Consider the following 19,433-nt stretch of genomic DNA (forward strand, 5'->3'; position numbering starts at 1 on the left):
CCCAGTTGTTAAGTTAATTAAATTGGCACTATTTGCCATCTTCCCATAGCAGCAAATCTCAGGTATTGATTCTCTGATTAGTTACTAGATTCATACATTATTTTGTTCCACCTCAGCAGTTTTGTCACATGGTTAACTATCAGAAAATGCACAAAAATCATACTCAGCAAATGAATAAAAAAGACCATAGGAAACTTCTTATGAAATATGTTAAAAGCTGAGAAAAGCCATCATTCAGACATGTGCAGCCGACAATACCTATCTCCTGCAGAACTGTAGTGGCCTAACCTTCACACAGGCAGTGCATTGTTCCTACTTGACACTAAGCTGTTTTCTCAGGGTGGAAGAAAACTGAGTGGATATTGGACACCAATTTAATCCTGTTATGTTTGAAAACTTTTCCCATCGAAAGAGAAAATTATGTGATTGTGATTTTTTAAAAAATATTTTAGACTAGCAAATGATACAGTCTTCCTGAACAGACTACCTTCCCACCCTCTGGATACAGCTTAGTATCCTCTTAAACATTCCTCTTAAAAATTCAATTGTAGGATTTTTTTCCAAAACATTGTTAAGCAAATTTAAAGTTAGCCTGACCAGACATGATTTTGTATTGATTGTTAGTAAGAAGCAGTTCTTCAAACTACTTTTTTTTTAGTAAATGCTAATGTTTATCAAGTTTGCAACCTAGATTTGTTTTTGTTTTTTCTGATTGAAAGACAGAACTGAATGTTAAAACTCCATAAACTGACTGCATTCAGAGTCATGTGCTTTCTCATTTGGCTTGTTCGATTCCAGAATGCCTGTGAGCAATGCTATTGTGTGTGTGTGGGAGTGAATTATAATGTGTTTGCACTGAGAACATTAAGTCTCAGTGTCCCTACACCACAATGGCCCCTGTGAAGCCTGGCAGGGTGAGAATGCACAAGACCGTTCTGTCTTTCTATTAGATCCACCAATCAAACACAGGGCCGGATGGGGAGCAGATGGGGGTGAGGCTCTTTATTCAGTGGGATCAGTTACATCAACATCTTCCTCAGCTGTTTTTAGGGAAGCCATTACCATAAGACAGCCGGCATAAATATTTATTGTGAAATTCTTAAGATTTTCTCCACATCTTTCCAGTGCTGATTGTACATTCAGCAGTTGTTTAAAAGTAATAACAGAAATCTAGAGAACCATGGTGCAGCCTGTAGAGGTTGCTTTTTGGCTGGAAACTGCACCAGTAGTTACATGTTACAGTTCTGCTCATACCATTAGGATTTTTCTCAATGTGCTGATGTAACTTACCACTAAATAATGCTTCTCAGTATAAATTACTAACCACCTCCTTTTGGCTATTCTGGGTACCACAAACCAGTTTTCTAAATAGTACCAATGTTGTAGATTTGTTATTTAAGTATTAGCATATAGTATGCAAATAACAGGAAGCAATGTCTTTGCAGAATTGTAGGAGAAAACAGATGTCAATTTGTTTTAGAACAAGAAAATGTTCTTTCAAGATTTCATTACACAGATACATAGCTCTGCTTAATGAAATAGAAACTTGAGGCAAAACATGTACTCAAATGTGAGGAACTTTCCTTTCCTGGAAATTTCTATAGGTTATAATGTTTGACGTGGTCCCCAGAAGTTTTCTGCCATCCGTTGTCTTAGTGTAATTAGAAATTATGTGGTCCCCAGAGTGAGCCAGCTCTGTTCCAGTGTTCATTGGGAAACCTCTTTTCTTCTCTGGAGCTACTAACCAGGTGTCTGATCTGAAGGGAAACTGTGCAGTGCCAGAAAAGTGGGGTGGGAGTTTCTTATTCATGTGGAATTTTGAATTTCAGGAGGAATTCTGCTATCCAGTGGAATGCCTAGCTCTTACTGTGGAGGAAGTGATGCATATTCGTCAGGTCCTGGTGAAGGCAGAGCTGGAAAAATACCAACAGTATAAAGATGTCTACACCGCCCTGAAAAAAGGAAAGGTAGAGCTGTTTAAAGTTGGTTGATAAGTAGGGTTAGAGGAATGGTGAGTCCCAGGCCTGGTCTCCTGAGGGAGTGGTCTGCTGGCAGCCAGATGGCACAGGACTTTTAGGGGATTTCAGGAGGTAAGAGGCTTACTCTGTACTACACAGTTCCTATTCTGCTTTGCTTACAAAAGAGAGTATTTTTGTTTCTCTCTGAGAAATCAAAAACTTTGGAAGACTTAAAACAACCATAATAAATAGTGGCATGCCTTCATAAAACCATGTCTGCATTTAGTTGTTATACTTTTAAAGGATTTATAAAGAAAATACATCTGAAAAATGGAAGAGACTGTTTCAGAACCTTCTTCAGACTGATTCCATGATGATGAGCCTCTGAGAGCTATAGCCTTTTATTACCTTTTAAAAGTGGAATTATAAGTAAATAGCCAAATTATAATTCTTACAGAGCCAAACTTGAAAACAGGGTTTCTGAATTCTCTTTTTCCTTCTGTCTGCTAAAGGTCCCTAATATGTAAAAGTATATTTAGACATGTAAATTAGGAAATTAACTGTTGGCAATGCTCTTCTCTCCCTTTAAATTTGTATTTTTAGCTCTGCTTTTGTTGCCGAACCAGGAGATTTTCCTTCTTCACCTGGTCTTATACCTGTCAGTTCTGTAAGAGGTAAGGTTTTTTGTAATTGATGTAAATAAATACTACTTACTTTCACTGTTTAGTCATTTTTCCACACAGGAACAGTATTAGAAATTACCCCAGTTTGTTATCACATCGTATTGTGCTTGTGGGTTAGTAATACTGATTTCTTCAAAGAGTAGAGCAAACAGTTACTTAGTGTTATAGCTGGAAAATGTTTCTCCGCATGTACTTCTTTTACATAACTAAGGTGATCCTAATAATCATATGTCTTGTTTAAACACAAAAAGTAGATGTGATTGTCATGTGATCCTTCCCTAGATAGACAAGTAAGAAAATCCCAGACAGATGAGAGTTGATCCTTTTCCAGGAAACAGTGTAGGAGTTCAGTTTCACAGATTGTCTCCTTGGCAATCCACGGTTGTATCAGTCCGTTACATTCTGGTGGAAGAACCAGAGAGTTTTTGCAGTTTGTTATAGAAATTCACAACCGCACAGCCATTGACTTCTCTGACTCTCCGGTCTCATCACATCAATGCTGAGTAACACTTCTGATTTTGTGTACAGGCCCGTGTGTTCACAGTGTTGCAAAAAGGTAAGCTAAGCTTGGCAAAATTATAACTTGTGTTAATTTTAAGGAGTCCACCTCTTTAACAGTACTGCTCACTCTGGTTTCATTTGGGATAATAGATGCGGCTGCCCTCTAAACCATACTCCACTCTTCCCATCTTTTCATTGGGACCTTCTACCTTGCAAAGAGGGGAAAGTTGCATGAGGCCAGAAAAACCCCCCACTGGCCACCATCGGCCACTCCGGAGCATTGCCAGGTGAGTAAGACACCTGAGACTTTACTCTGTAAAGGAAGAACGTTCCCTTTGAGAACCAGTGACAAAGTAGGGTTTGGGCTCAGGGTGCTTTAGGTTGGGTGGTTGGTTTTTAGTATAGTCTTGACTTGCGCACAAATCTTCAAAATTTCCCAAAGGTAACTTGTCAAGGGATAATAGCTAGCTACTTGAGGCGTACTTGAATGTCATCATTTTTTTTCTATTTTAGAGATAATTACTTTTGTGTGTTCTCTAAAAGTCATCTTTAAAACTGACCTTGTTTTCAGTGCAGTTGAAAACCTGCACCTGAAGTTGTCTTTCTTTCCTCCTTAGTTTTGAAAGCAAATCTGTTTAGGTCTTGGTTTCCAATGGTCTGCAAGAACTTTGGTTTATCTTCCTATTGTAAATAAGGCAGAAATAAAGCTTTATGCCAAGAGCTTTATGGCAATTAAAAAAAAAAACCTGAATATCAGTCCCTTTGTGTTTAATGCAGGGTAAGGTTAGTGTTGGTCCTTGAGAAAGGATGGAGATCAGGCCAGCTCGGCTCACGTACTCACATACTCACAGGCCAAAAAGGTTGGGGTTTTATGCACCAGCTGCCCCCCGTCAGGGAGGGGCACTGGTGCTGAGCGCTGGGCAGCCCCACTCCTGCACACCACAGATGTGGGCGGCAAGGCAAGGAAGCTGTGAGCCCAGCAGGTAACTTGTGCCCGGCACTGCTGCCCCTGTGCTGCCCACTCTGCCCTGAGACACTGCTGCTCTGTGGCGGCCTCCAACTGTGGATCATCACCTGTGAGCTCAAGGCAGCGGGACACGTTGTTGTTCCTTTCTGTACATACTCCACACCTAGGTTCCTGTTTGGTTTAACTAAAGTAGTAAACGAGTAGATGATTCCTAGTTATTTCAAAAAATTGCCCAGAACAATTACTGTGATGAGGTCTGGTGAACTCCAGCTCTCTGGAATCCAAATAATTAGTCATCCAAATGTAGAGAATTAGAGAATTATTAGGGAGGGGAAGGTGTATTTGAGAAACGCAAAAATGTTGAGAAAGCTGGTCCCTAGATAACTTTTCAGGGTAAGACATATTTACCTCAGCTTACTGTAATCTGCCCCACCATCTACAGTTAACTAATGTTCATCAACCCTGACACAGGGCCACTGGAGAAAGAACTTGAAGTTCCTTCTGAATCACCCAGAGGACGTTAGCAACATGTACTTTGTTTCATTTTCGTTGTTAAAGTCCACTAGACGTCATGTATGTTAATCAGGTGAATACTCTGAATGTCTTTTTTTTCCAAAAATTCTAGAAGGGACACTAAGAGTTTTCAGTATTATTATTTCTTAATAAAGCATGTTTCCTGGTTTCTTTTTTAAAAAAATATTTTGAATTTTATCCCCAATTAGAAATTCTTCCTTTGGAAGGACATGAGGTGACTCACCCATTCGGTAAAATGTTTTGGCAGCAAATTTACCTTTTTTGCACCTAGTTGCTCAGTATTGCAAGAGAACTGTGAGTAATGATACTGGATTCAGAACATTTTGTTTTGTTCCAGGTTCTCCTCAAAATCTAAGTCTGTGGACAAATCAGATGAAGAACTACAGTTTCCCAAAGAGTTGATGGAGGACTGGAGTACTATGGAGGTGTGCGTAGACTGCAAAAAGTTCATTTCGGAAATCATCAGTTCGAGCCGGCGCAGCCTGGTGTTGGCCAACAAAAGAGCACGATTAAAAAGGAAAACACAGTCTTTCTATATGTCCTCACCGGGCCCCTCGGAATACTGCCCTTCAGAGAGGACTATCAATGAAATCTGAGCCTGTGCCTTTCGGTTGCTTTGTGTTCAGAGTCGGCACTAGCGCGGGAGAAACACTGAGCTGCACTGTCTCCTTGCCGCGGTCTTAGTTAATAGGCTTGAATTCGCATTAGATCAGGTTTTTGCTGCATCACGTTGTTCCACAGACTGAATGCTGTGTTCATATCGATTGATGGTATGTGACAGGTCAGCCGATTGCTCCTTTGCACTGAGAGATAACAATAGTTTGAAACTTGCTTGTGTGTGTGTGTGTGTGTGTGTGTGTGTGTGTGTGTGTGTATTTGGAGGCCAGAAACTTTTTCCTTAGTTCAGTTCCTTACTGTTCCTCAGATAATTTCCTGACTAAGGCAAAAAGCTTCTCACGTGGGAAATCAGCCTCACAAAGGCATCGATGTTAGCACAGTCCTAAGCAGTAAGTCATATTGGCATTTCCACCTGACAGTGTTCCTATCTAATGTACATAGTGACCAGGCCCCGCCACACACCAGGTACCTGGAGTCGGGGCCAGGCTGCTCATCATCTCATGGCACAAAACCTGGAAGGATTTGTTCATACTGTCAAACTGACTTTAAATTATTGTTGCTCTGAGATAAAGACTCCGAGGGACTTCACGCCTGCATTCTAGTGCAAAACATCTGGATAAGCCGTACACCCAAGTGGGTGACCGTTTTCCTCCAAGCTGCTGTGTTTGCCCCAGTGCAATGGATCAGTGTCTCCTGAGTGGGTGACAGGTTTTCATTCCCTTTCTTGAATGTATTATGGTTACTTGTAGTTTTGCAACAGAGGTCTAAGAATTAAAGTTTTGTGGGAGTTTCAGGAGAAAGGAACGCCAAAAGTCTGTCAAGAAGTTGAGTGTGTTTTGGGTAACTATGGGGAGGGTTGTGACCGCACAGGGTGCCAGCTATTGCCGCGCCACGGGGACTGAGCTGGAGCTCTTCCGTTTTCAGCTACATTTTTCATAACTTTATAGTCTTAGCCATCACGACTAAATTAAGCCACAATTTGGTATCTAAGGTCTCAAACTGAAATTAATTTATTTTTATAAATGAATTTTAAGGGAAAAAACGTTGTCTAGTTCTTTTAAAATTACAAGAAAATTAACCCACCAATAGGCTTTTTGGATGCTTTTTGCACAAGTTTTCCTTGTAAATGACTGGAGTGAGTAGGGTGGGTTTTTGATGAAGTAGGTTGGAGGATGGCATTATATACCTGAAATTTCTCTGCTTGTTTGTCCCATTCCAGGAGCTGTACTTTATTATTTTAGTATGCTTAGAAATGACCAAATTGCCATTGATGTTTGGAAAATCAGTGAATGCACATACGCAATAATTTCCTGAAAGCTATAGGACACGCCTGTAGTCAGCACTGCAACAGCACCATTACATAAGAGGCATGGCAGTCACATTTCATACCACAGCAGAGTAGAGTAACATTTCTATATTAGATTAACAGTAATACCTCAGAACTGCTCTGGTAGTAGTTTTTAATGGATTGAAATTTACAATTTAGTAAATGGCTTAAAATTACTTATACTTAACGAAATAAACTTTACCAATTGACTAAAATAATGCATGTTAACAGTTCGTCTGTGTTTGCATGTGAAAGTGGGCCACCAGAGAACCCTTGAGTTTGCAAGTGTTTAAATTATTTTAAAGACTCTTGTGTAAGAGATTTAAACATTATATTGGGCAAATCTAATTTATAACATTTTCCAAGGGACTATTTGGACTCTGTACCCCAGAAGGTTTGGTGGAAGCCATGCCCTTTGAGGGCCCCAGGCTTGGACCTCTAAATGACTACCAGGAAAAGGAACGGTATGTGTATACATATACAGACATGACCTACGATAGTGTGCTTTTTAAAATAATGACTAGTTTACTGCTGTTACTAAAACATAAGAAACTAAGCCCCCCAAATGAGAATTTCGTTCACATTCACAAGGCAGATATCTAGCCTCTCTCAATGTTTGGCTTCACCTCTTCAGGTTTATGATACTGTATGGGCTGATTTAGGCATGATCACTCTTACCAGAGCATTAGAATGTAAATCCTTCAGCAGCATTAACGAGGTTTGTCAAATGGATGGTATGTCTACATGAGAGAGTTTGCAGAAAGTAGTGTAAGAAGAGGGCATGTGGCACAGTTAAACTTGCAGACGTTGAATTAACATCACTTTTTGTTGCCAAAACAATTTCTTACATTTACCCTTTCCTTACCCATGACATGTACCCATCACCTCGACTAAATTAGGTAATCTGCCGAGGGTGATTCACCAGCAGCTTGTGGAGCATGGTTGCACCATCCTTAGCCTAGTCTGACATTAGGACTGCCTCCCTCTTCTTAACTACTAAAATAACATACCATCACAGTGTTCCTTTTTTTTCCTGGTTTCCAGCCACTGGGCATTTATACCTGATCCAGCAACAACAAATTATTGGCTAGCTGGTCTCAAAAGGAGCCTGGTGTGTCTGAGAGCTCGCACGCACACTGAAGCAGCCCTTGGCGCGTCCTCCAGCACCGTCCTTTTGTCCCAGACCTCACGAGCTTGCCCTGCTGGGAGGTGGTTCCTTCCCCACGGCCTAACTTTCTACCCATGTCAGAGTGGTTAAGAATGCTTGTAAATAGTGTAATATATTTATTAATATTTGAAAGGCATTCATTCAGTGGACAATGGGAATTAACTCTCCCAGGGCAAGTAAAAATTAAGTCAAATAATTGATATGTACATTGACTTAACAGTCTTACTAGATTTCAAGTCTTAAGCCTTTCAAATTAAACCAGAAGGTTGTTATGTAGGAGTTTTAAAAATGATCTTACTTTTGAGGAAACTGTGTGATTAGCACCGTGAACTCATACCATGAATTTTTTAAGGCTTTTATTTTTCTAACTGTATTAATAAATATAGGACTGGATTTTAGGTGCCACAGAGGAGACATGGGCGTTTTAAATTATGTTGCTATTTGCTAAAGCAAAATGGCAGAAAATTTTGTTCATGCAAAACTGTACACTGACTGGACTTTGACCTGGCTTCCTGTGTGTATAAAAGTCAAAGTATTGCTGGCATTCAGGGTGACATATCGGTACTAAACATTTTCCATTCAAGTCTTTTATTTTAAATAAGTTTAGGGAAAAATAAAATGGCTTTCCATCATAACTTCTGTGTTGAGTTCCTGTTGTAAAATGGTGATGTCTTTCGGTAACTAGCTGTCAGAAGTCACCTAGGTTAGAAAGGGAAGACACCTGTATCATCCACAAGTTATGATCGGTTTGAGACATACAATCTGACAAGGACCACACTAGAAAAATTTTTTTAAAAATTGAGCCACTGCCATAACTCTGCTGTGGAACCAAGAAGCTGTGACTTCTTTTTAACCCTCAACAGTACAAGAAATTAAAATTCTGTAAATAGTGTATAACGTTTTGTCATAGAAGTCACATACATGGAGACAAATTATGTATAGAAAGATAAAGCTCTTCTGTATTTTTTCTAAATAGAATTCCCCAAGGGATACATTCCTAAAATGTCCTGTGATAAGAAAATTTCCTGTTGTAGTATGTAAATTGCTTGAGGAGAAAATTAGGAAGATTAAACCCACAATGAACTTAGGGAAGTTATATTTTTATTAACTAAAGAGAGAGCATCATTTAAGATATTTACATATCTCAAATATTACCTGATAGTGAGTTTGATACTCATTTACACACACTATCCTTTTATTTGTCAGGCATATTTTAGGATCTTCCACTGAAGCTTCTCTGTGAGGTATGTGTAACAAAACACTTGTGTGGGTCCAGCTCTCTCTCCAGTGTTCACAAACTTTCTCAGTCCAAGTCAGATTCCTAGTGTTGTACCTCCTGGACCCCAGAGATACAGAAAACTTGGATACCACAAAGAGGAAAGCTTTGTGTAACCCTTAATAACTGTATCTGTCTTTTCCCTTCTCAGCTCCAGTGAAGGAAGATAGTTGTAAAGCATCATAGTCTAGCATTTTGTAATGAGAACTATTTTTAGGAAAGGGCTTGATTGCACATATGATGTGTTTAAAGACTCCAGTTCTTGTCCCTCTGCAGAATGTGCAGGTACACACACACACACACACAGATTCATTATAATGTTCATATAGGGTATGCTCCTTCTTCCCCCATGTTAGCCAAAGGCCCATGTCTAGAAACTTCCTTTTGTCCACCCAAAAAGTTTAGGAGCTAAGAACCTACTTAATATAAAACTCTGCCTACACTAATTAAATGTTCAGATGCATGGCATGGCAGACTGGATTTGCATTATTATTCTGGCTCATTCCACTAAAATGTCTATGATGTATAATTTATGTATTTAATTTTTTTTAAGTTTATTTTGAGGGCACACAACATGTGTGTGCACATGGGGGAGGGGCACAGAGAGAAGGAGAGAGAGAATCCCAGGCAGGCTCTGTGCTGTCATCCCAGAGCCCAACTCGGGGCTCAATCTCACAACTGTTAGATCATGACCTGAGCAGAAATCAAGAGTCAGGCGCTTAGTTGAGCCACCCAGGCACCCCAATGTATAATTTATGTATGTAGAATAGATGTTAACTGTGGCAAAAAAAAAAAATCTGCAATTCTCTTTCTACTGTTGGATTTTGATGCTGGCAGCAAAACCCAAGCCACTTCAGCATTATTGAAGCAATGTAAATAAAAGAGCTTCAGAACTGACAAGACATGGCTCTTGAAAAGTGGGGCATCAAAAGTTCCTTTTAAAGATCCTCTGGATGTTTAAACTTATGCCATGTTCAACACAACTCCGTGCTCAGATTTCTTGTGCTGCCCAGAGGCCCTGGCCCCATGGGTCCTGCACTGGGAGCATTCTCACAAGCTGCACTAAGGAATCTCATTGTCTATGGACTGAAATAAGGTGGGGAACTCCCTCACCTTGGGTGTGGCTGGCAAGGAGGGACCACCTTGAGCAAGCTTGCTCACTTCAAGTTTGCCCTCCCATATATTCTTTGCTTTGGCGTTCCCTTGCGTCTGTCAGTCCCTTCCCCTAGGGTGACACAGCAGAGGACATCACATCCCAGTTCCTCCCAGGAGCAGCAGTATTCAGACTAGTGGAAATGCCAAAGATGAATTGAGAATTTCTGTAGAGCCAAACTGAATATCAAGTTCCTAAGCAAACATGGTGTAAAAGCTGTAGGGAAGCATGTGGGAGAAATGGAAGGAACAGCAAGGCTCCACACAGGTATATCTGAACAACGTAGCCACTGCTGTGTAGGGCCAATGGCGTAAACAAAACCCAGAATAACTTCTACTTTTAAAAGGAAGAAATTTTGATCTTAGACATCCCAAAGAGAGAAGGAAGCCTAAGAAGATTCCAGCTTACCCACCAAGGAAAGGGAACATGATGAGAGAAAAAGCCTCAAGTCTTCCTAGCACAGTATCAAGGTCATTTCAGAAGTCAGATTCACAGAATATAAATTTGGACTGGCACTGTGGGCATAACACAGCAGGCATCCTGCCTCCATGTGACTCCCAGGACAGCCTAAAATATTCCTCCAGGTGTAGCCAATGGTAGACACACTTCCTTCTCAGTAAGAACAGGACCTTACTCTGTTCCAAAATGGGATTTGCTAGGGAAAGGATTTTTCAGGATGAGCTTTCGTCCCGATAATGGAAAAAAACTAGTCTGTAGTCAGCAAAGCAAGTTCTTTCAGCGGTACCTGGTTTCAAGTATTTGAAATGACTCTAACTTCACTGTGCTCCGGCCTGACAGCAGAACAGCCATCTGACATGGCGAAAGTTCCTTAACATTTCTGGATTTTATTTTCTTACAATTTAAAGCAAGGGTGTTAGATGAGGTGATCTCTAAGGTCAGTTTTATCCAGGAGAGGCACTCAACACACTGGATCAATCAGTACCACATAGGTATCAACCAGTAAACAGCGGAGGGCCTGAGCCAACCGTAACAAGAAATTGAGAAAAGCCTTTGTGCATCCAAGCCAGCCCTTTCACTAAAGTGAAGGCTGAAATGATGATACTTTCCAAGCAATATTTCTGTGTTTATGACAAACCTGATGATACAATATTACAGGTTTATGACAAACCTGTGATATAATACACAAATGCAAGAAAAAGCACAAAGTATGCTGCATTTATTTGAAACTTGGGGAGGCAAAGACAAAAAAAATCAATTTTACCAATTACTATAAAGAATCTGAGTCCTTGTGTGTGTCAGTTGTAACTCAATCTAAAAAAATTCCTCAGTAGATCTCCCAAAATGTAGAAGAAAAATTTCGGAAAGACAAGTTGATATATATTTTAAACACACACACACAAAAACAGCGTTTTACATCTAACAACATCTGGTTACTGAAAGTTCATCTCCCAACCCTATGCAACAGGAAGACCTTGTCAGACCTGGCAAGTCTTTGTTCCCACAATGTGGTGTGTTTTCCTGTCAGAGATGTAAAGAGAACCAGGCAGCTATATGGGCAACTAACTACATATAACAGACCATCTTCATTTCTTTAAGAGGCAGCAAACAAACAGACAACTCTTGTTATCCAGCTTGGTCAAAGAGCCAGTTACCACAACTACAGGGAGTCCCCCAATATATATACTTCCCAGTGTAGTAATGGGATCCCCAGCCAAGAAGCTTGTCTCTTTGGCCCTCTCAGCGCTGTAGACCCCATCCCTGCCGGGCTCTCTTCTCCACCAAATTTGAACTCTACTAGTGACTTTCAGAGCTCGAAGTGATCCAAGAAGGCATTCGATCCTCACTCACTCCAGCCAATGGCAAGCTCTTGGCTCTGTTTAAACATGTTCAGGATCAGGGAGACACTTATTTCTGTAAAGTTCTATCTTTGAACAGCTCTAATAGTTGGGAAGTTCAGCCATGTAATTTAGTCCTATTGTTTACCCCTTGGTTCTGTCTTGTGTGGCTCTACAGAATGTGCCTACTCTCCCAAGTGGCTGCCTTAAATAGCCTCTTAATTTTCCTGTCTCCCTGCTACAGTTCCTACTTCTCCCTCCTCTCTTCTGCATTTTTTTCTCCATTGCACTTAGCACCTAACACCCTACTAAACTGTTCCCTGAAGACAAGGATCTCTGTCAGATTTCTTCACTGCCATATCCCCAGTTTCTGGAAAAATGCCTGGCATGTAACAGATGCTGAATAAATATTTGCGGAGTGGATTTACTAACGAATTAGCAGGTTCAGTATGGAAATGAGAAAAAGAAATACAAAGGTGGAACCATCAACATGTCTTCAAAATAATCAATGCAGTTTTAATCTGTGCTCTTTAACAGACAACTGCCACGTATAGCCCCTTTGTCTTTCCTCAAAGTCAACAAATCACTGCAGCCCTAAAGTAACTAATTAGAATAGAGAAGCTTGAGGCGGTAGCTCACACCATTAACATGGTTGACTTGGAGCTTCAGAAACCCTACTTGCCAATCTGGGTTTTCTACCTGACTCCTACATGGCACTCACTACACATTCCTCTCTGGGCTCTCTTCTAGAGCTCCTGGGTGGAGCCACCATGCACAGCCCTGCCTCCCTGACCCAGCTTTTTCCCACTAACAGGTGGATGTACAGATGTATAGAGACCTATAATTGAAGCTACTACTTAAATGCAAGGGGTATATTTATCAGTACTGAGTTTGTACTCATTAACTTTTTTACCACTTGCCTCTTTTACATTATGGGAGTTAACTGTTACTAGTAATCATTTTGGTAAAAGTGTATGTGCCAACTGGACTGAAATTTTAAAAATATTAAACTATAGTTGCCCCTTGAACAATATGGGTTTGAACTGTGTGGAGCCTCTTAACGTGGATTTTTCTTCTTCTTCATAAATACAGTAAAGTACTGTATTTTTTCTTGATTTTAATATTTTCTTTAGCTTACTATATTGTGAGAATACAGTATAGAATATATGTATATATATACATATATATGTTTAATATGTGTTAATTGACTGTTGATCAATAGTAGACGATTAGTAGTTAAGTTTGGGGGGAGTCAAAAGTTATATGGGGATTTTTGACTGGGGGGCATTAGTGACTCTAACTCCTGCATTGTTCAAGGGTCAAATGTATTTCAAATTTCTCGTATTGAAACAATTTGGTCAATAAAAGAGAATAAGGAAAGCTATGAAGATAAGCATTATGATATTAGATATTCTGTGCTATGTTACTATTAACACATAATTTAAAAAACATTTTGCTGATTTTCAGTAGCTACCAGTTATTCAGCACATACCCTATATCAGATACTGTGCTAAACACCCTCAGCCACATTATCTCCCTGAATACTCAACTGTGAAGTAGGTACCATAAATACCTTCTCTCACAGATGAGAAACAGGAATAACAAGGTTGTCATATGCCTGAGGTCAAACCACTAGCCCAGCATCCAGCCTGAGGTCTAACTCCTAAGCTGTGCTTATAGCCCTGCTACATTTCCAGCATTTCTTATTAGCTGCTAGGATTCTAACTTCAGTCCTCACATCACCAAACCACTTATGAATGCCGGAACTGTGTGTGCAAAGCAGAACATCTGATCTAGGCTCCTGAGGAACTGTAAACTGGTCAAATATGTGAACAGTTTAAAAAAGTGATCCAAGGCAGCATAAATGTCTAGGAATATATAGTAAGCTGTAAGCTGGTATTAGTCAAGGACACATTCATGGAAGCTGATTTTATTATCTTAAAAATTTTTTGTTTATTTTTGAGAGACACAAAGGGTGAGTGGGGGAGGGGGCAGAGAGAGAGGGAGACACAGAATCTGAAGCAGGCTCCAGGCTCTGAGATGTCAGCACAGAGCCCAACGCGGGGCTCAAACTCACAGATTGTGAGATCGTGACCTGAGCTGAAGTCAGACGCTTAACCAACTGACAACCACCCAGGAGTCCTGAAAGCTGATTTTAAAGTGGGTTCAGCGGGGAGAGAGGATCTAATATTGTCCATAGTGCAACCTGATGCCCACCTGCATCAGAGTCATCTGGGCCAATGCCTAGGCCTTGGGTTGGACTTTTTCCAAAAAGGAATGAGACACCTCTGTAGCTCTTTAAATGAAGGAAAATTATGATGAGATTACTTTGGAATAATCTGACAAGAAGTGAAACTGAAGGAAAGGGGGACGAGTTAGAAAGTGATTGTACAAATTTAATATAAAGTGAAGATTAGCTTCCTGTTGCTACATAACAAATTAACCCCAAGACACTGTGGCTTGAAACAGAAAACATTTATTATCTCACAAGTTTCCGTGGTCAGAAAATCAGGAGCAGCTTTAGCTGGGTGATTCTGGCCGGGCAACTCAGAGGTTGCAGTCAAGACATCAGCTGGGCCTGTAGTTAGCTCATGGCTTCCCTGGGGCTAGAAGATCTGCTTCCAAGATGGCTCCCTCTCACAGCTCCTAACCACATGGACCTCCCTGTTGGGCTCCTCCAGCATCTCATGACATGGCAGCTGGCTTGCCCCAGAGCAGGTGATGCACGAACAAGCAAGGTACAAGTCATAGCGTCTCTTATGACCTGGCCTGGGAAGTCACAGAGCATCGTGGAGTATTCTGCAGTATCCCACTGGTCACACACTACTCAGTGTGGGAAGAGACCACCCATAGACATGGCCACTAGGAGGCAGCCTCCTTGGGGGCTGTCTTGGAAGCTGGCCACACCGCATGATAAGACCTAAAGCAGACTTCGACAGGGAAATGAGAAGACACAGAATTGATCTGAGACCTTTTAAAGGAATGTTTGGTTTGCATATGGCTACAGAAAGGGCCAGAGAAATAAATCTTAAATAACTCAGGTTTTGTACTTGGCAAATGGAAGCAGCACTACTTAGAAATGAGGGAGCAGAAAGTTTGATGAAAGGGAACAAATTTAGTTTGATTTATGTTGATTAAGAGATGCAGTGGAATCTCTAAGAAAGGGGTTGGCTTTAAGCACCAGATAGTAAGTCTTAGGTCTGGTGGGCTTCATATGGTCTCTGCTGCATACTCTTCTATGTGGGGGGGGTTTATTTGCAACTCTTTAAAAATGCAAAAACCATGCTTAGCTCATAGACTATAGTCTGCCAACCCTGCCCTAAGCAGACTGTCCTATAATAGGTGAAGAGAAGCCTAGACAATGATGAGCAGTGAAGGACAGAAATCTAAAGCAGTCCTTAGTTGTACTCATTAATGTCTTACCACTTGCCTCATGGACAGTTACTTCTTTACGAGTGAAGATAAAAGTTAAAACATGCCCTCGCTTCAAAAAGTGTTCCATCAGCGAAGCCCAGTGTTCCCAATTCTAGCCTTGCCCAGTGGCGCCCCCCCCGCCCCCAGGGGACTCTGGCCCAACGGCAGGCCAGCGCCAGTGGTACCAGCACTGTGGACCAAGGTGCCACGAGGCTGCACTGAGGCGCTTCACGTCTGCTCCCTGGTTCGATCCTGGAGCTGGGTTCAGTGTCTGCGTTTTATGAGGAGGAAACTGAAGCGGTATGAAGCAGTCACACGCTGCCCAGATTTACTCCTACATACCTATAATCCAACAGCTGGCTCACAAAGGGTAATCTCCTTGGCCACCAAAGTCACCCAAATAAATAACCCTACTTCCTCTTTGGATACTGAAGTTGTAACAGAACCTATGAACACCTGTTCTGAATATATTGGGCATTCACTAAGGCTCAACCATAAGGAGAGATCTGCTAGGGAAGACTATTCAGGGGGGGAGGGAAATGAAGCTTCTAACAGAGACACCCAGCAATTAACTCCTATATCAAAGCATGCCTAACCCTTAATGTGAGGACAGAAATGCTGGAGGCAAATAGTCATCTACTCTTTAGAAGCCAAAAAGCCACTGGTGCAAATCAGATACAGTTTTAACAGTTGGTTCTAATGCCACATAGGTGGAACAGTCTTCAAAGAATATTCAGTACCACCAATTTTCCTACAAAAAGGGAAGCCTATTTCCAGAGAGCTCCTGGCTCTGCTTCTAGAAAGCTTGTATGGAAGTAGCTACCTAACCAGAAGACAGGTACCAATACACAGACCACAGGATCGCCTAGAGCGCTCGCAGAGCTCTGGGAAGCCCAGCTTCCAACAGGAAGCTCCTTGTTTAGCTGTAGTGCCTTCTAGTTTAGGTGAAGAGTTGACACAGTAACTGGTGTATTCAACTTTTATTCCTACCAAACTCAAAAGGCCACACTAACAGGGAGGTAACACTGCAAACTAAGGAAAGGCGGCAGGATTCTGGATTTATTTCTGTGCTTTGGGCAATAAAATAAAGCATTAGGCAAGTAATAGGACATTACCAAAATAGTTTCTCCTGATAACTCATTTCTCTTCTAAAAAAAAACTAAACTGATTGGTTTGGTTAAAACGAAAAAAGTACCCCATTTCTTGTTCAGAAACTAAAATGAAATGGGGATGCTTTGTTATTCGCTGTATACATATAATTAAAAACCCATCTCCTAAATTAAATCTAGGGTCTGTCTTCAAGACAGACTGATCTTCAAGATCAGTCAGTAAATTAAGTGTGCATGCAGAACAGCTATCACATTTGTGGAATGGCCCCAAACTTGAGCGGGGGCAGGCACGGAGGCCCCACACACAGCTTGCGTTGAAAGGACGGTGTTCCACCGCCTGGAGCACTGACGCTGGATCCGAGAGCCACAGCCAGACTTGGAACATCCATGGTCTGTGATTACAACCGACTCAGGACAAAAACCCAGAGAAACATCTATTTGAATGATGGGAGAAAGCCATTCCCTTTTACACTCTGATACCTTGGCTTCTGGGGAAGGTATATCAGAAATTTAACCTGTTTAGTAAACAAAACTTTCCATCAAATAATAATAATAAAGATAAAAGTAAAGGTAAGCTAGGGGCACCTGGCTGGCTCAGTCAGTAGAACATGCAACCCTTGATCTCAGCGCGGGAGTTCAAGTCCCACCCTGGGGGGGGGGGGGGGGGGGCATGGAGCCTACTTAAAAAAATAAAGAAAGAAGGTAAAGGTAAGCCGTAGACCAAGATCTGGCAAATTCACTCTCTTTCCAGAGTAGCCATGCACTGATCACACATGCTCGCTCCAACAGACCAAGTGTGGAGGGAATTCGCAGCCCCACTGCCTGGGGCGGAGCGGGGGGGGGGGGGGGGGGGTTGGGGGGGGGGGTGAACGTCTGCCACCTGCTGCTGCACCTGCGTCTCCGGGTCCTGGGCTCCGCTGGTGCTTCACGCTCTGGCGCAGGCGGGGGCTGCCAGGCCCTCCAGCTCCGTGTTAAGTCGGCCAATCACCCACTCCAAGGCCTCGCGACCCTGCCGAGAGAACAGCACTGAGGAACCACCCCACCCCGCCCAGGGATGTGCCCACCTCTAAACTGGTGAGATGAAGACCGTGGCTGTTCAGGTCCCATCACGCTTATCTTCTCATACTTCTGCCAGAGGGCATCTCAGGAAATGAGGCCCCTCCAGGTGCTGGGGGTACCTACTGAACATCAATGCAACAGCAGTGATCACAGGTATTCATTGTGATGCAATACTCTGTAATTAAAGTTGAGAACATGTTCTCAAACTAAAAATCAAGGTTTAATTTCACCTGGCTTTGCCACCCAGCTTCCATGATATTTTATCATACAGAATTTGTTTTTGTGCTTATAGTGAATTCCAAATAGAAAGCATTGCACAGATCAATATTGAATCCATTCCCAGACCAAAACGAAAGTTACAAAACCAAACTATTTTATACTAAACACATTTTGAAAATAATCACTACCACTTTCTTAATGACTATCTTAAAATTTTTTTATTTATAATAGAAAGCCTAGGAGAATAAAAAAAACCAACACATGAATAGGCTTATTTTTATCACACTTCAATCCACCAAAAATTTGAAGTGGCTGCGTAACTGATGTTTACATGTACTTGCCCTAAAAATGCCATCTTCCTCTGAAACTACACTGGGCATCCCTGCACATTGTAGGGGAATCAAGATAATCTACATTTTCTGATACTCATCCCTGCTTCCAAATGTGGTTTCCCAACTCACAAATTTCCATGTTCCCTTTTAAAAGGACTCTATACATGACAGTTTTTACACCATTACCTCTACAAGGTTATACAGTTACACTAGGTGGAACAGAGTTACCTACAAGTGGAACAAGAGGCTGTCACTAGAGAAAGGGTTCAGTGTCTAGGCTGATACATGGGACAGAGTGCAGTTTTGCAGCAGAGTGACAGATGTTCTGCCCTGCACCCACTGCCTTTGCAAATCCAGGGTTTATCTGCAAGGAACCTGCAAATCCTTGAGGAATTAAGACGTCAGTGCTATACAGCTAAACTGCAAGAGGGAACTTTTTAAGACAATGTTGCTTAAAAATAGAAAAAAGGCACAAAACAGTATACACAGTATGGTTCCTTCTGTGTTTAATAAAAAAGGAAAACAAACCCATATATCCTTGGCATTTGCTTAAAACAGTTCTGGAAACCTTTGTAAAAATCAGGAGTTAACTGGCAGAGCCCAGGAACTCTTCCTCTAAAGGGGAGGCTTTCACTCTTCAACAGAGACTCGTGTGTGTGTGTGTGTGTGTGTGTGTGTGTGTGTGTTTTAACTATAAACATGGATTGCTTTTATGTGTTTTTTGAGGGAATACTTTTTATAAAAGCGAGCAAAACTCTGATTTCAAGATGGTGGGGAAAAAAAGCCTTTGGCCCTTTGTCTGCTGAAATGTCCATAAAACTATCAGGAGTAAAACGGAAACAAAACTTCAGAACCCACGGAGTCAGCACCCTCACTGCCCATAAGAAGTTGGAAGGCAGAGGCATGGGCTGTGATGCGGTAGAGGGGGTCCAACACAAGCCATTCAGAGCCCAAGGGTTGTCCAGAGAGAGGGGACACACAGGGGACAGCAAGGGACAGGCTGAAAACCATTTAACAGCCTGACTCTTAGACCCCTGGGTTCCACCCCAAAAAATAAAGGTTGAGGAGTCTTGTTGGGAGAAACTGAACCACTTCAGAGAGAAGGGAATGGGGGGGGGGGGGGGCGGTGGAAAAGGCCACAGGACACCCTCAATGACCTGCAGTGAGCCCAACAGCCAGCAAGCCTCACTCCTCACCCCCACTTCAGCTTGTGTCAGGTACGTCAGCATGAAAGACACCCGAGGAAGCCTCCCATGCAAAGGGAGACAGAGGAGACACCAAGATGCAGAAGAAAGCTTCACTTAGTGTTTACCTGCAGA

General features: G+C 41.8%; 2 protein-coding genes across 8 annotated transcripts in view; one reads left to right on the plus strand and one right to left on the minus strand.

Annotated features, from left to right (window-relative positions):
- SPIRE1 (spire type actin nucleation factor 1) overlaps positions 1-8,391 on the plus strand; it is a 200,823-nt gene extending 192,432 nt beyond the window's left edge. For 4 of the 5 annotated variants that reach the window (XM_019433832.2, XM_019433836.2, XM_019433833.2 and 1 more), the window contains 5 exons: positions 1,830-1,967; positions 2,562-2,632; positions 3,170-3,197; positions 3,293-3,429; positions 4,981-8,391. In XM_019433832.2, coding sequence (XP_019289377.1) covers positions 1,830-1,967; positions 2,562-2,632; positions 3,170-3,197; positions 3,293-3,429; positions 4,981-5,239 — 633 coding nt within the window. In that variant the 3' untranslated portion in view covers positions 5,240-8,391. Of the gene's footprint in view, positions 1-1,829; positions 1,968-2,561; positions 2,633-3,072; positions 3,098-3,169; positions 3,198-3,292; positions 3,430-4,980 lie in introns of those variants that run through there. The other variant, XM_019433839.2, reaches the window with a different exon arrangement.
- Positions 1,830-19,433, minus strand: part of PRELID3A (PRELI domain containing 3A) — a 44,609-nt gene continuing 27,005 nt past the window's right edge. Inside the window, exons 6-7 of one of the 3 annotated variants that reach the window (XM_053902368.1) lie at positions 17,397-17,513; positions 1,830-3,043 (exon numbers count right to left, since the gene is read on the minus strand). In XM_053902368.1, the coding sequence (XP_053758343.1) occupies positions 17,430-17,513 (84 nt within the window). In that variant the 3' untranslated portion in view covers positions 1,830-3,043; positions 17,397-17,429. Of the gene's footprint in view, positions 3,044-8,342; positions 8,456-16,060; positions 17,514-19,433 lie in introns of those variants that run through there. The other 2 variants (XM_053902367.1, XM_053902366.1) reach the window with 2 other exon arrangements.

Source organism: Panthera pardus, unplaced genomic scaffold (genome assembly GCF_024362965.1).
Source record: "Panthera pardus isolate Hobbes unplaced genomic scaffold, ASM2436296v1 HiC_scaffold_15, whole genome shotgun sequence".
NCBI lineage: Eukaryota > Metazoa > Chordata > Mammalia > Carnivora > Felidae > Panthera > Panthera pardus.